Source organism: Drosophila pseudoobscura, chromosome 4, assembly GCF_009870125.1.
Source record: "Drosophila pseudoobscura strain MV-25-SWS-2005 chromosome 4, UCI_Dpse_MV25, whole genome shotgun sequence".
Lineage (NCBI taxonomy): Eukaryota > Metazoa > Arthropoda > Insecta > Diptera > Drosophilidae > Drosophila > Drosophila pseudoobscura.
Genome location: NC_046681.1, coordinates 1,608,357 through 1,623,536, shown reverse-complemented (window position 1 = coordinate 1,623,536; position 15,180 = coordinate 1,608,357). Strand labels below are relative to the sequence as shown.

At 44.7% G+C, this 15,180-nt stretch overlaps 1 protein-coding gene and 1 long non-coding RNA gene across 8 annotated transcripts in view; both read right to left on the bottom strand.

Annotated features, from left to right (window-relative positions):
* The window catches only part of Npc1a (Niemann-Pick type C-1a), a 205,208-nt gene that overhangs the window by 161,899 nt on the left and 28,129 nt on the right, over positions 1–15,180 (bottom strand). For all 7 annotated transcript variants that reach the window (XM_033380368.1, XM_033380367.1, XM_033380370.1 and 4 more), the window contains exon 3: positions 5,270–5,440. In XM_033380368.1, coding sequence (XP_033236259.1) covers positions 5,270–5,440 — 171 coding nt within the window. The remainder of the gene's footprint in view (positions 1–5,269; positions 5,441–15,180) is intronic.
* Positions 7,938–11,744, bottom strand: LOC117184125 (uncharacterized). Its single transcript, XR_004469335.1, has 2 exons — positions 11,687–11,744; positions 7,938–8,144 (listed from the first exon to the last, which is right to left on the bottom strand). It is a non-coding gene; the product is annotated as an uncharacterized lncRNA (long non-coding RNA).

The window sequence follows — 15,180 nt, the reverse complement described above, 5'->3', positions numbered from 1 at the left end:
TGTATTTGTTTTAATTTGCATTTTATTACTTACAATCGGTATTGCTGAATAATTACATAATTGATTACTACCTTGCTCAGTTGTAGCGTCTAACGTAACCATTTTCAAAGTGTTTAGGTCAAAATTTAACTCGCATGCATTCATAAAACTACTGCCAAGAACCAAGACTCATAGACTCGTTCGATATCAGGTTCAACTGAAAAAAAACATTCTATGTTATTCCTCCTTTCAAATCATAAAATAAAATTTTTCCAAATGTTTTCAATTGGCTTCAAGATGGTTTTCGTAGTGATTAAACTATTCGTAACGAACAATATTGGACTCCCAGAGTCTATGAGGCATGCTGCACTTAATGGTGTTGCAATATTATTGCATAAGAAAATCTTACAGTATCTTACATAATTTTTGTTGATTAGGCTTTTTCTCTCAGTGCATTGTCCGACTAGGTGGCTAAATGCCCCATATGAGTAGCAGGATCCAGGCACCCTTTTTGGATTGAAGCAGTCCTTGTCGAAATGACCTCGTGAGTTGCAGTTGGCACAACATGGGGTTAAATGTTAGCTGCAGTATCTGCCGAGACTTGCGGTTGTGTGGCATACGGCTTCCGCTGCGGAAGACGGATTTCCGAGAATGCACGTAGAATTTCCTTCGTATTCGAGAACCACTGAAAGCAAGCCTGATCTCGTGAGCCCGAAGCCGGAATTCCATCGATTATCTTTTCCTTCAACTCCTCTGTGTTTATGTTGATGTTTCTAGCCAGCATAATTATACCCGATACTCAAAATGAGTATTGGGGTATATTAGATTTGTGGTGAAAATGGATGTGTGTAACGTCCAGAAGCAATCGTTTCCGACCCCATAAAGCACATATATATATTCTTCATCATCATCAATAGCCGACTCGATTGAGCCCTGTCTGTCTGTCCGTCCCTATCAGCGCCCAGTGCTCAAAGACTACAAGAGCTAGAGCAACGACATTTTATATACGGACTTCTGTGATATGTCACTGTTACAAGAATGTTTCAAAACTTTGCCCAGCCCACTTCCGCCCCCACAAGGGGCGAAAATCTGGGGCATCCACAAATCTCAGAGACTATTAAGGCTAGAGTAACCAAATTTGGTATCCACACTCTTGTTTGATCTCACTATAAAACGTATATCTCAAAATTTGGCCCTGCCCCTTTCCGCCCCCTTAAAGGACGAAAATCTGTGGCATACACAATATTGAAGATTCGAGAAAACTAAAAACGCACGATGATAGAGAATGACAATATTACAAGATTGCCGAATCTGGATCAAATCGGATCATTTATATAGCCAAAAGGAACAAATCTATTTGCAGTGGTTACGCAGCGCCCGACGACACGTTCAGACTGATTTTCTGTCTTTCTCGCACGCACTCTTTGTCGTGTCGTTCAATATTAGCGGCGTCTGCCGAAGGAGAGCCATACTGACTAAGTATCGGGTATTAATGTACCAACGTTCCCCTTCGTTATATTTAGTATTACATTTTTTTCTTATATATATATTAGCTTTTTTTCTGTTACCTATCCATTGTTTTATCTTTTTGATACACCAAACACCTTGATACGGGTTACGGTATAATTGAAAACCTACATCTTTTAACAAAAAATCTGTAATTTTTTAAATTTTAAATTGAAAGATCAGGCGATGCGACGGTACAATGAAAAACGGTACACATCGTTGTATGCGTGTGCAGTTGCGGGCTTTAGCTATACGTGTGATAACATTAGATCTATGTTTTGGACACGAGCAATACCAACACAGCTATGCGCGAACTTTGTGTTAGTAGGTGGCCAAGTGCGATGTGATTGGGAAAGCCACGGTGGTCCATTCCACCACAGTTGATGTTCTACCAGATCCTTTGGTAGAAGTCCGCGTGATGCACGGCATTGTCCTCAGTGCGAATGTGTTGCCAGCAGCTACGTGGGCAAGCTTCCAGAATCCCAGCAGTGCGATTGCCAAACTAAGTGTTCCAGGTCCGTGGGGGTGATGAGAGCCAATGCAGTCCAATTTCTGAGTCGGACCAACACGATATACTGGAAATAGCAAGAGTTAGAGCTTACGGCAATGTGGGCCCCATCGGCGGAGCACAATCCTTTCTCTGATGTTGGACGACGTACACGCCATCGTTTCTGCGGGTGTGCGTATGAACGAAGTATTTCTCAGCGTGCTCACTAGCATCGATGGTAGCGTTACTTGGTTTAACTTGTTCCTTATCCATGATCGTTCGAACTAAAGAGTCCAGATCCTCGTGAGCTTGATGTGCTAGTGCGTGGGTGTAAGCATCGCTACTGAAATGGTAGCTGCCTGTAATGACCCAACCAAAATTAGTATGAAGTGCAATAGCATATTCTAGGCCAAACTCTTTGCGTTGTCCAATGTAAATGTTCCAAAGCTGATCAGCTCCTAAAATCACGTCGATTTCGCCTGGTTTACCAAATGTAGGGTCCGCTAAGAGTAGATCACGAATCCTTTTCCACATCGGTGTGTTCGACTCGATCCGCTAGGCTGGAATCGAGGAGGTTAAAGTGTTCATAATCAGACCTGTGACCACCACTGAGGCTGAGCTTGTGCGGGAAAGCAACGGGAATGTGGCGCGACCTCCCTGTAACCCCAGCAGGGTTTTGCGCCTAGACCAACCACTGGTATATGAGCATGCGTGCGCGGCAATCTGATTCGTTGAATAAATGATTCGGCGACCATCGTTATAGTTGAACCAGTATCCAGCAGTATCCTGCAGGTTGTCTCGTTGCCCCTGGAGTCGACTATAGTGGCCAAAATCGTTGGCAATATAGCGTGACCATTGGCACCGAATTCCCTCTCCAATGTATGGTGGCTGACCACGGCAGGATCAGCATCCGCAGCGAACTTGGACGAGCGGAAGGTTGAGTCAGCGGATGTATTGACAGCAGCGGAAACCGGGACAGAGCGTATATCCTCAGGATGGACAAGAGTGTGGTTCCTCAACTTACACAGACGGCACATGTTTATGGAATTACACCTATTTAATTGATGAGATCGGCTTAGACAATTGAAGCACAAATTATTATCCATTGCGAACGTGCGGCGATCCACAACATCAAGAGCCTTGAATTGAGTACACGCATAAATAATGTGTTGCCCGTGACAAAATACACAATCGCGAACATGCGTCTTTGGCTATACATACATAAAAAGTCCCAATCCATTATGGATATTTCCAATGGATCGCGCTACCCAAGTTCAGCGGAGACTAGACATTCCATGTTCACAGCTGTTATTGATAGTGAATCTGAGCTGACTTCTATCGAGAAGTTACAGCATTTGCGGGTGCCATCTCACATCTTCGCGCGTTGTAAACGCTGGCTACTAAGGAGGTAATATTTGATTGCATCATTGTCCACGCACTCTGGAAGAATTTGGACAGGCAGAGATGTCGTACCCTTGAAGGAATTCATCACTCCATGCAATGGCAAGATGGTCAGGTTGGAAAGTCGAGGAAAACCGTGAGTACGCACAATGTCCGCACACACATCCTCGCAATCATTTTGTAATACGTCGGCAAATAATGATCAGGCAATTGCCGATCTTTTTGCCCAATTTTTTAAAACCACCTATTCTGAGGAAAGCTTCTCTGGTCATCCGTACCCATACGGTTTACCGAGGTCGAACGGCATTTTCAGTCCCTTGTTAAATGAATGTTCTTTACTTCATGATCTTCGACTAGTAAAGCCGGTGTTTTCACCGGGTCCAGACGGGGTTCCAGGTTGTGTATTTAGGTACTGCTACTCTTCACCCTGTCCATCGATTCTTCTTGCTTCCCCCCGATCTGGAAATAATCGTTTATAATTCCTCTCCATAAAAAGGTAGCAAGTCTGACGCAAAAAATTTTAGAGGTATAGCAAAGTTATTCACTGTTCCCAAAATGTTTGAGAAGGTTCTAACGCCGCACTTGCAACATCTCTGCAAGTTATTTATATCTCCAACTCAGCATGGATTTATAAGGCGGCGATCAACCACCACGAACTTTTCAGAGTTGACCTCTTTCATTATTAAAGGCTTTCAAGGTAACTTACAGACGGATGTTATTTACACCGACTTTAGTAAAGCATTCGGCTCTGTAAACCATTCCCTTTTAGCGCATAAACTTAACCTTATAAGATTTCCGCCCAACCTCCTGAGACGGATTACTTGCTATCTTTGTCCCAGGTCTCAAAGGGTCCTCTTCAAAAACTCCTTCTCTTTGCCACTAAATGTTTCTTCGGGAGTACCACAGGGCAGCAATCTAGGCCCCTTACTCTTCACACTCCTTATTAATGACCTGCCTTCTGTATTAACATACTCTCGAGTACTTATGTATGCGGATGATGTTAAACTCTGTGTCCAGTACAAGGACATTTCATTTCATTCTCGTTTGCAATCCGATCTCAATAGCTTTCAGTCATGGTGTTGTGCAAACTTGTTACACCTTAATGCCTCGAAAGGCAAAGTTATGACATTTCATCGTTCTAGCCCTTTGTTGGCTCCCTACACCCTATTTGGTGGTTCTCTTGAGAGAATTACCCTGGTGGATGATCTGGGTGTTATGTTAGACCCCAAGTTAAAGTTTTCCGAACACATTTCTACCATGGTAAATAAGGCCATGGGTGTGCTTGGGTTTATAAAGAGGTGGTCAAAGGAATTTGACGACCCCTATATAACAAAGACTCTCTATACCTCGCCCTGATCTGTTGAGACGCATAAACTTCACGATTCCTATTAGACTGACTAGAAATTTTATACCGTTTTTCCTTCCATTTTGTAGATCGAATTATTCCTTGCATGAACCGTCTAGGGTCTTATGCTCGGATTATAATTCCCTCTACCATATTATCTCCACTACTAATTCTCTTCCTCTTATAATCCTTACACACCTTTCTAGTAATTAGTAATTGTAGTGGTATTGTATTTTGAATGCATGCCTGGTTCTCTCAGTAACTTTAATGCTAATTTTCCTCGAATATTAGTCTAACAGCTATCTTGCCTGCATGCTCGCGTAACAGCCTTCTGCTGGTTTCAGACGGGCCACTTGACGGTGTAGTAATTGCATCGACTCTTGCAAGATGCAGTCATTGCATGTCAACGTCCAAGATAGAAAACAGTATTAAACTGAAATGTTATTACTGTGCCATTGAAGGTCATCACTATATATTAAAAGTAGGTTTGATTCTTGATTTTAACATGTTTTCAAATTCGCAACTAGTGGTTTACCATATGTTGTACGTACCTGATTAATATCGCAGCAGAACTCCGTTTGACTTTCATCAAGTAGAAAGCTGCAACGCTCTTTTAACAAATTTAAGCCATCGTTAGGCATTGCTTTCGCTGTCCCATTATAGGAACAGTATTGATTATGATTAAAGGCATCAGTATTACATACTCCAAACCATACACAGTCCTAGAAGGAAAACATTAAAACAAAAACCAAAATTAAAAAGAGCATACCTAAAAAAATATATTACATTATTTAATTACTAAATTAATTAATTAATTAATTGCTTACACAGTGCTTACTTCCCTGCGACCAGGTCGGCCTGTCCCGAGGTTCAGTCAGGCATGTGGGCTCAAAAAAATGTTTATAGGGCACAGACTCTTACGTAGAGCTAAGACCCTTGATATTTTTATGATTGATTTCAACTAAAACGTCCATTATTACCGGAAAATTAAAAGTTATATATAACTATATAACTATAATACTAGCTTTAACATGTCTCTGTCTCGATTTGTCGAGATTTTGTCGAAGCCTCGCTTACAGAAGCACACAAGCCAGCCCATCAGCCAATTGGCTGAAGAAGGTAAAGTTGGCCTCGGCAGTGCTACCTGATTTCACATTGGAGCAGAAAAAGGCTCCTCAAACAAAAAGGCAGCGCTCGCAAGAGACGCCTGGACCAGCTGTAAAACGCTCCATAGTACGTGTGGTTTGCGCAGATAGCCAACATCCTCAATATGTTGCACAGGTGCAACTGGAAGGTAGTCAAAGTTGAGACGACGCAATTTCCGACTAACCAGGCTGTGCTCGTGCTCAACAAAGAGTCACTGGCCCCGATAGAGGAAGCAAAAATCGAGCTGACCTTCGACTTCAGCTCAGTCACCATCAAGGTGTACAAGTCGGACGCAGCGACCAAGGCACGTCCTGTCGACAACCCAGTCGAGCAGGACGTTCCCTCGGAGATCGAAGCTCTCGATGACCAGCTAGAGCCGGCCCAAGAAGGCTACTCTTCGGACACGGAGCTAATGCTGGACTTCGAGTCCATGTGCCGAACGAGGGTCTCTCTCGACATTACAGTAGTGGAGAACTTTGAAGATGTTCCTAATAGTACTTCAAACCAATCGCCACTACTGTAAAGCAGCATCTGCTGGCCTTATACTCCGCTTGGATGCGAGCAGAGCCGGCGTAATCCTAATCTAGGAGCCTTGCGTAGTGGGAAGCAAGATCTGTGGATTACCGACAAAGGAGTACAAGCTATTGTAGGCCAAAACGAAGGTAAAATCCGTACCTGCATTCTTCTTCCATAACTTTAGAAACTGTGACACCTGTGTGGCGTGCCTTGAGGTGTGAAGGATACACCTAAGACTGATGTCATCCTATATGGATCAGGATGAATGGGCTCCTCCAAGATACCTCGTTCGCAAGCTATAGCGAGAGATCAGACATAGGCCTATTGGGGGAGCTCGGACACAAATGTATGGGTGAGTCACTCTTCAGCTTTATCCTTAACTCTAATCCAACGATTTGTAATCGGGACAACGATTCATTGACCTCACCGTAGTGTCTCACACTCACTGTCAGACATGGTCAAGAATTGAAAAGTCCATGAGGACCACTGATTCTCTGACAACAGGTACATTGAGACGATACTATCTCTGGAGAGCCCAAAACCAACTGACTATATCAACCCCAGGAAAGCCAACTGGGACAAATATAATACAGCCCTGGAGAAACTACTCCCCTCTTAAGCCCCAATATGCCCGGAAGATGCAGAACTATCTTTGTTCGGATCACCCCGTTAATAGCTCATAAGTCACTTCTCTCTTAAGGTTTCTGTTATCGCGCTCATTCTATGTACGCACTCAGTACAAACACGCACACACTTATGTAATCTTATCTTATGGGTCACTGCTTTGACCCTTCCTCTTCGTTCCTCTTCGAGGGAAACGCCTAGAGGCCATGACCTCTAACTAAAACACACAAACAATAACAATGTCATTTCTCACATCTCCCCAGAGAAGGCTCGGTAACCTCGATGGAATTCTCACAAAACGGAGCATAATCTGGGCAGTAAACCGCTTCAATCCGTTCAAGCCGTCAGGTCCGGACTGCGGACCAGGTACTTCTTCAGGCTCCCTGATCACTGTAGTGTCTTCTAATCGGAGGATCAAGGAACCTCTGAAATGCTTTCATTTCAGTTGCCGTTATGTCAGCTCGTATAAACATTTATAGCGACAGCCAAGCTGCGATCAAATCGCTAAATGCCACTTCCTTGCACTCGGTCACCGTGCCAGACTGCCACTGATTTCTTTACGAGATGGCTCAGCAATTTGCTATCAGCTTTATATAGGTCCTAGGCCACCAGGACATTGAGGGCAATTGTATAGCAGACGAGTAGGCCAGATCTGGTACTACAACCCAACTTCTTCAAGACAAGGAGTATAAAAGAGTCTACAGGACCAATACAAGCGACTAAAAGACGATAGGTTGCAATTAGAACCACGATTTCGCATAACTCTGCAAACATGGCGGCTTTAGACACCATGTCTCACAATGCAGGAAAGGGAAGATCCCCAGCGGTCTATTGACGGGCTTTTAAGAAATCTGGACTGGCTGATCGTTTCGCTGCAGTCGGCTGGTTCTACAAACTCTGAGTAGCGACCTTGCAAAAGAATGGTAGCCGAGCTTAGCTTGATGTTTTGCCTTTTATTTTAGTATCGCAGCTTTTAAAAGTTTGATGGTTAAGTCTCTTTGGATATTCTCATTACGGAGGTGCCATTCTGGACTGTGCTCGCTGGATAATGTCGACGTTGCTTCTGCTTGCGTTGCCCCATAGCTCTGAGTCAAAGTCTAGATAGGTTTCAGCACGTAGTTTTCAGGAGGACTTTATAGTCTAAGATTAAGGGAAAGCGAGCGATTAGTGGACAAGTAGTAAAAGAGTAAAAGTAATATGATTGCATTTTCTTTTTCTTGTATGCGCCAATCTGATGGTGTGTCTTTACTGGTGCATCTGGAGCGATTAAGAATCGCGGTGTCATCGGTAAGCGTGGGAGTTTTTACCTGTTTATTTATAGGGATATTAGCCGCGTACAAGACGGTTAAGAGACAAGAGAGGAGGATGTTTTTTGGTACATAAGATCTCTTAGCTAGACTCAGTCAGTTCCCGTTCTTCAAATGCAGTACGCATTTCTGATGTGATGCGGCTGACCTGCTTAACCATGCTTTTCTCGAAAGACGAGCTGGTGCGATTCTACTATGTTGCTGGTTTGGATGTATGGGCTGATGCGCAGGAGGAGGACTTTTTTAAAAAGCTTTGAAAGACAAGTAAGCAGGCTTATTGGTCTGTACGACGATGACTTTTACCGGCTTAGTAATCATCACTGGTTATGAATTATTGGACTGTATAATCTTTTAATATATTGTGCTTATTTCTTTTCATATATTGGTTATTTAATATGGGTGGTTATGTTAGACATGTATATGAATGATGAGGCGGTATAAACTATGCGTGCGGTTGGGTTCATCTAGAGATTTTGACTAACGAGTCGAGAAAAATCCCTGAAATCGAACGCACGCACCCCTTTTCTTTCGTCGTATTAAAATAAAAGAATTGCAGTCACCCAAAATTTCGGTATTGTTCTTTAGAAAAACTATTCTAAAATTTCATGGCGCCCCCGGGTGGACTCGCAATTTAAACGTACATATTAATTCAAGTGGAAAGGCAAAAAGTGACAGTGACACAGCGAAGAAAAGATAAATAGCCAAAATCTATTGTACATACATACATACATGTACATGCATATGTGCGGCAGCCAATTGCCAAATTGACCGCGACGTGTGTGCAAATAATCAAACAAACCAAACTAAAAATCACCGCGTCGGTCGTGCAATACCCTGTCTGCAGCTACATACATACATATACCAAGGGAGAGCCAAGTGGGAGTATCCAGCACCTGGATTTTCCGATCTGATAAAGAGGTATCTGTGCAAAAAATTGAAAGCTCGAGTGAAGATGTAAAGATTAAAAAACTCGCAGCACAACAGTGTCTTGTGCTGAAACAATTGCACCTCGCTTTCAATTCTTGGCACATACGTATGACATAGTAGAGCTAGATTGCATGCTGTAGTTAGAGTTGAGCATACATATATTAATACATATACATACACCGAACCATCTTGGACGCAACACATATATGTAACTCATTTAACTGCAATCGCTGTCACCACTTCCCCCTTTCTCGTTTTCGTTGTGACAAATATACATATTTATAGTTGGGTCGTTGGCCACGCAAGCATACCACTACGCAGCTGCAGCGGTGAATTTTTCGTTTCGCTCATCACTGTTGCTTATTGCTGTTGTTCTTTTTCTTTGGAGAGCTTGATCCAAACCAAACACCAAGTGACGCGCTACCCTGTTTTCGTCTGGTATATTCGTTTGGTGTCAGTAGGATCCAACTATCAATTAAGACAAAGTCGTGCTTCGCAAATCAATTTAGCGTCGATCGTCGTCGGTGCATACGTATAAACAACATCCAGTTTTCAGAACTACAGCGGTGAATTTTTCGTTTCGCTTTCGCTCCTCACCATTTCTTATCGCTGCTCTTTTTGTTAGGTTTTCGTTTACGCGCCAGCCAAGCGACGCTCTACTCTAAATTGGTCGGGTATATTGATTTTTAGCTCGTTGGGTACAACCACAAACTAGATACGTAAGCACTTGAGCTACGTGACGCAATACCCTACATTTTTCGGGTATATTGGTTTTTTACCTCGTTTGGGTACAATTACCCACTATTTCATTGAGTGACTCGGCATTGAATACGATTATTAGAAACGACCTTTCACCTTCAGTTGCTTGTATTGAGAATCAATTTGACCTCAAAAGCCAACAATATCGTCCTTGAAGAGCTGAAGAAAAAGCGCAGTTGCCGTGTCAAAGGCATTCGTTTATTAGCGGACCGTTTAGAAGCGGGGGATATTCCGCTGGTATTGACGGAGCTCGAGTGCAGACTCGAAACGCTGATGCGTAGCATTGACACGGCACGCGAACTTCAAGAGAAGATTGAAGATATAGACATTGACGATGAATTTGGAGTCGAGTTGGAAGAACTCTCAATTGTCACAAAGGCAAAATTAATGTCTCTCATTTGCGAATTACAGACAGCTGATGAGACAATACTGGCAGTACCAGCTTATGGTGGCCCAACTCGTGCTCGCCTTCCGAAGTTAGCTCTGCCGCAGTTCAGCGGCAACTTTTCGGACTTTAAAAACTTCATAGGTTTATTTGAGACTCTAGTTCATAATGACCAAAGCATTCCAATTATCGAAAAGTTCAACCATTTGCTTTCGTGTCTCTCCGGTGAAGCGTTGGGAACAGTTAGGGCTTTCCAAGTAACCGAGACCAACTACGAGAAAGCAATGGCTAGCTTAAAACGGGTCTACGATAATGATTGTCTGATCTTTAAAAATCACATTGATGCCCTATTTAATCTTCCCAAAATGACCCAGCAATCAGCATCGTCCTTAAGGAACCTTATCGATACCGCCTCATCCATATATGCTTCGTTGTTGTCGATAGGCGATGATAAAAAGATCTCGAATGCGATGATTATTCATCTCGTCTTGAGCAGAGTCGATCCGGTGACCAAAGAGAAATGGGAAGAACAGCTCGATTATGACAAACTGCCACTTTGGACGGACTGTGAAAAGTTGCTTAATCGCAGACATCAGCATCTTTCGGCCGAAAATTCGGACAAACCAAAGCAGGAGCAGAAAGCTGTGCCAAGCAAGCCGCATAATCGGAGCTCATTCGCGTGTTCCACCGCGAATACTAAAAATCAACAATGCAGCAACAATGCAAGGCCATTTGTTGACAGATTGCAGTCCATTTGGTCGGCTAGCAGTAATGCAAAGGTTCGAATTCGCAAAAACTGCATCCTTGTGCATCAATTGTCTGCAGCCAGGCCACTCTGTAGTACGATGCAAAGCTAAGAAGTGTCGAGTGTGTGGCTGCTCACACCATACCTTATTGCATAGGTACACAGTGGCGAATAAAAGTCTAGCGTTACCATCACCCCCAGAGAATTCTTCTCCTCCTCCCAATCAGAATCAACCTTCCACCTACGTCGACCGTAAGCGTCCGAACAAATAATGGTGAACATGTTTTGGCCCGAGCTCTGCTTGACTCGGGGTCTCAAACCAATTTTATAACTGAGGACTTAGCACAGCGCTTACAGATCCGTAGGGAGGAGTCGTGTATCAACTTGCTTGGTATTGGTGAATCCAATTCACAAGTCAAGAAAAAGATACACACGGTGGTGAAGTCGCGAATTACTGGTAGTGAGTTTTCGGTTGATTTCTGGATTCTAAGGTCCATTTCGGGGTATCACCCTGATCAGACACTTAACGTGAGTGACTGGAAAATCCCAAAGAACTTACCACTTGCAGACCCATATTTCTTCAAGCCACAGAAGATAGATATGTTGATAGGTGCAGAAACATTTTTCGAACTTCTATCTGTTGGTCAGATTCGACAAGGTCCTGACTATCCAACTCTGCAGAAAACGCTTCTCGGCTGGATTGTGTCGGGCAGATACACTCCAAAGGTGACTGCCACCCAAGAAGCGAGGAATTGTTTGAGTTGTCGAGAAGAGTCAGTGATACACATCGACAGCACATCTCAAAAGTCTTTATCTCCTGAAAACAAGTTATGTGAGGACTACTCAGGTCGTGCCTTCAGGTCGGTTTGAAGTAAAACTGCCGTTCAAATCAGATCCCAGTATCTTAGGCAACTCCTTTGAAGTGGCTAAACGGCGGTTTTTATCGCTTGAAAAAAGATTGTTCACGTGACCCCGAGTTACAGAAAATGTACTTGGAGTTCATGGAAGAGTACCTCTCCTTGGGTCACATGTCTACCACAGACAACACAATCCCCAAAACTCCACATTATTTCATTCCACATTAGTGTGTGTTGAGGCCCGAAAGCACGTTGACCAAGCTCCGCGTTGTTTTCGATGCGTCTTGTAAAACGTCCTCTCAGGTGGCCTTGAACGACATATTGATGGTCGGTCCTACGATACAGGATGAGCTGTATTCGACATTGCTCCGATTCAGACTACACAGGTACGCCTTAACAGCCGTTGTTAAGAAGATGTATCGCCAAGTCTGGGTCGCTGATGCGGATAGACAATTCCAGCTCATAGTGTGGAGAAGAGACCCGTCTGAGTCCTTGAGAATATACCAGCTCAACACCGTAACATATGGGACTGGACCAGCCCCATTTTTGGCAATTCGGTGTTTGAAGAGGTTGAGTGAGTCTGCAAAACTCTCATTCCCTAAAGCTGCTGAAGTTATCGACTCCGACTTCTATGTCGATGACATGTTGACTGGTGCTGGTTGCGTAGAGGCGTTAAAGACAATTAAGTCTGTTGTGGCTCAGGTTCTTCAAACCGCTGGGTTTGAATTGACTAAATGGTTTTCGAACTCACCTGAGGTCACCGCATCCGAGAGCACAGTTAAACCGATAACGATCTCGGACTCAAAATCAACTAAGGCGTTAGAAATATCGTGGCTGCCACACGAAGACGTCTTTTAGTTCCAAATTGACACGTCAGTTATGGGTCTCCGAGCGACAAAACGGAACATATTATCGGTGACATCAAAGCTGTTTGACCCCCTTAGCTTGTTAAGTCGTTTAGTACTTAAGGGAAAGATCCTACTGTAGGAGCTTTGGCTTAACAAGCTAGATTGGGATGAGTCAATTCCAATGAACTTGGAAACAGCATGGAACTTATTAAAAGAATCCTTGGGTCAGTTGGAGAAGATTACCATACCTCGATTTGTGCATACTGATCCCATGTCACCGATTCAAGTACATGCCTTTGCCGACGCATCCATGAGAGCTTATGGAGCCTGCGTCTATATCCGTAGAAAGACTGCAGAAGGTTTCAAGGTCTCCTTGTTGACTGCAAAGTCGAAAGTAGCGCCGCTCAAGACGAAAACGCTCCCAAGGCTTGAGTTATGTGCCGCTCACCTTCCAGCAGACCTTTGTCACCGAATCAAATCACTGCTCAAGGTTCCAATTGATAAAATGATATTCTGGTCAGATTCAGAAGTTACTCTTCATTGGATCAGATCCCACCCTTCGTCGTTGTCAACATTCGTTGCGAACCGAGTAGCGGAGATTCAAGAGTGGTCAAGTGAAGCTACGTGGCGGCATGTGCCAACAAAACAGAACCCAGCAGACATAGTTTCGAGAGGTTGTGACGTAGAGGAAATCGTGCAGTCGATCTGGTTTGGTGGACCAGAGTTCTTAAAGTTTGAAGAAGAGAGCTGGCCCAAAAATCCACACTTCGAGCTTTCCGAAGAAGAGATACAGATGGAAAGTCGGAAGAAATCGGTCGGACTGACCGTCGCGGCCAAGCCAAATTACTTAGTGGATGTAATCGAGGGATACTCGTCACACCTCAAACTGCTAAGAGTGTTCGTTTTCGTGTTCCGCTTCATCCGAAAATGCAAAGACAAAAGTCTCAACTTTGAGAAAATTCCGTCATCCGTAGAATACGACGAGGCGTTTCTAAAACTAGTCGAAATAACACAGAAAAATGAGTCTCAAGAAGATATTGAAAGGGTTCGTAAAGGCGCCAAGTTAGGCCCCAGTCTTCAGCGCTTGAATCCCTTCATCCATGAAGAGGCTGGGACATGGTGCTCTTTTTCGTTGTTGGGAGTTGGGGGGTTAACGCTCCTATGTCATATAATGCCAAGTTTCCTTTGTTATTGACAAAACGCTCGCAGTTTGTGCAGGCATACGTTCGCTATCTGCATCAAACGAATTTTCATGCCGGCCCACGAGCACTCGTGAGTATCCTTAGACAGCGCATTTGGATAGTGAATGCTCAGGCGGTCTGCAGGGCGACAGTTAGGTCGTGTATTCGTTGCTTTAAATGCAAGCCGCTCCAGACCCAAATGATGGGCAACTTACCCGCAGACCGGCTCCGTGCTCTCCGCCCATTTTCAGTATGTGGCGTTGATTTTTGTGGCCCAGTCTATACGACTCTGAAAATTCGTGGAAGGCCCCCTTATAAGTCCTACATAGCGTTATTTGTCTGTTTTGCGTCCAAGGCGGTTCATTTAGAAATTGTCTCCGATTTGACGACTAATTCCTTCTTGTTGGCATTCCAAAGGTTCGTCGGTCGTCGAGGATGTCCGCAACGCGTGAACTGCGACAACGCGACAAATTTCGTCGGAGCAAGTCGCCACTTCAGCGAACTGCGGAGGAAGATGGAGGCGGAAGCGGACGCGATACGCGAATTTGCGTCAAGAAGCGGGTGCGAGTTTGCCTTCATACCGCCTCGAGCACCGCACATGGGCGGACTTTGGGAGGCCGGTGTGAAGTCTGCCAAGGGCCTACTCCTACGCGCCATCGGAAGCGCTCTCCTCACCGCAGAGGAGCTGGAGACCGTGCTGGTCGGGATCGAGGCGGTACTCAACTCGCGCCCGCTAGGACCCCTAAGCCCAGACCCAAGCGACGTAGACGCGCTGACTCCCGGGCACCTGCTGACAGGCGGGCCGCTCATCGCACCCCCAGCACCCAGGACCCCGGACCAGGAGGGTCTGAGCTGCTTAAAGCGATGGCGGCTTGTCTCGTCAGCCAGGCAAATGTTCTGGCAGCGATGGTCCCGGGAGTATGTGCTGGGATTACAAATCAGATGCAAGTGGCACCAGGAGGAGCCAAACATAAAGGAAGGCGACCTAGTAATCGTCGCCGAAGACAACCTGCCCCCTCAACAGTGGCTCCTCGGAAGGGTGGTCGAAACAACCGCCGGGCAGGACGGAAGGGTCAGAGTGGTCGAGCTAAGGACGAGCAGCGGAGCCACGTTCAGGAGGCCGATACACAAATTGGCGCTTCTGCCAATGGTTTGAAGCCTTCCAGG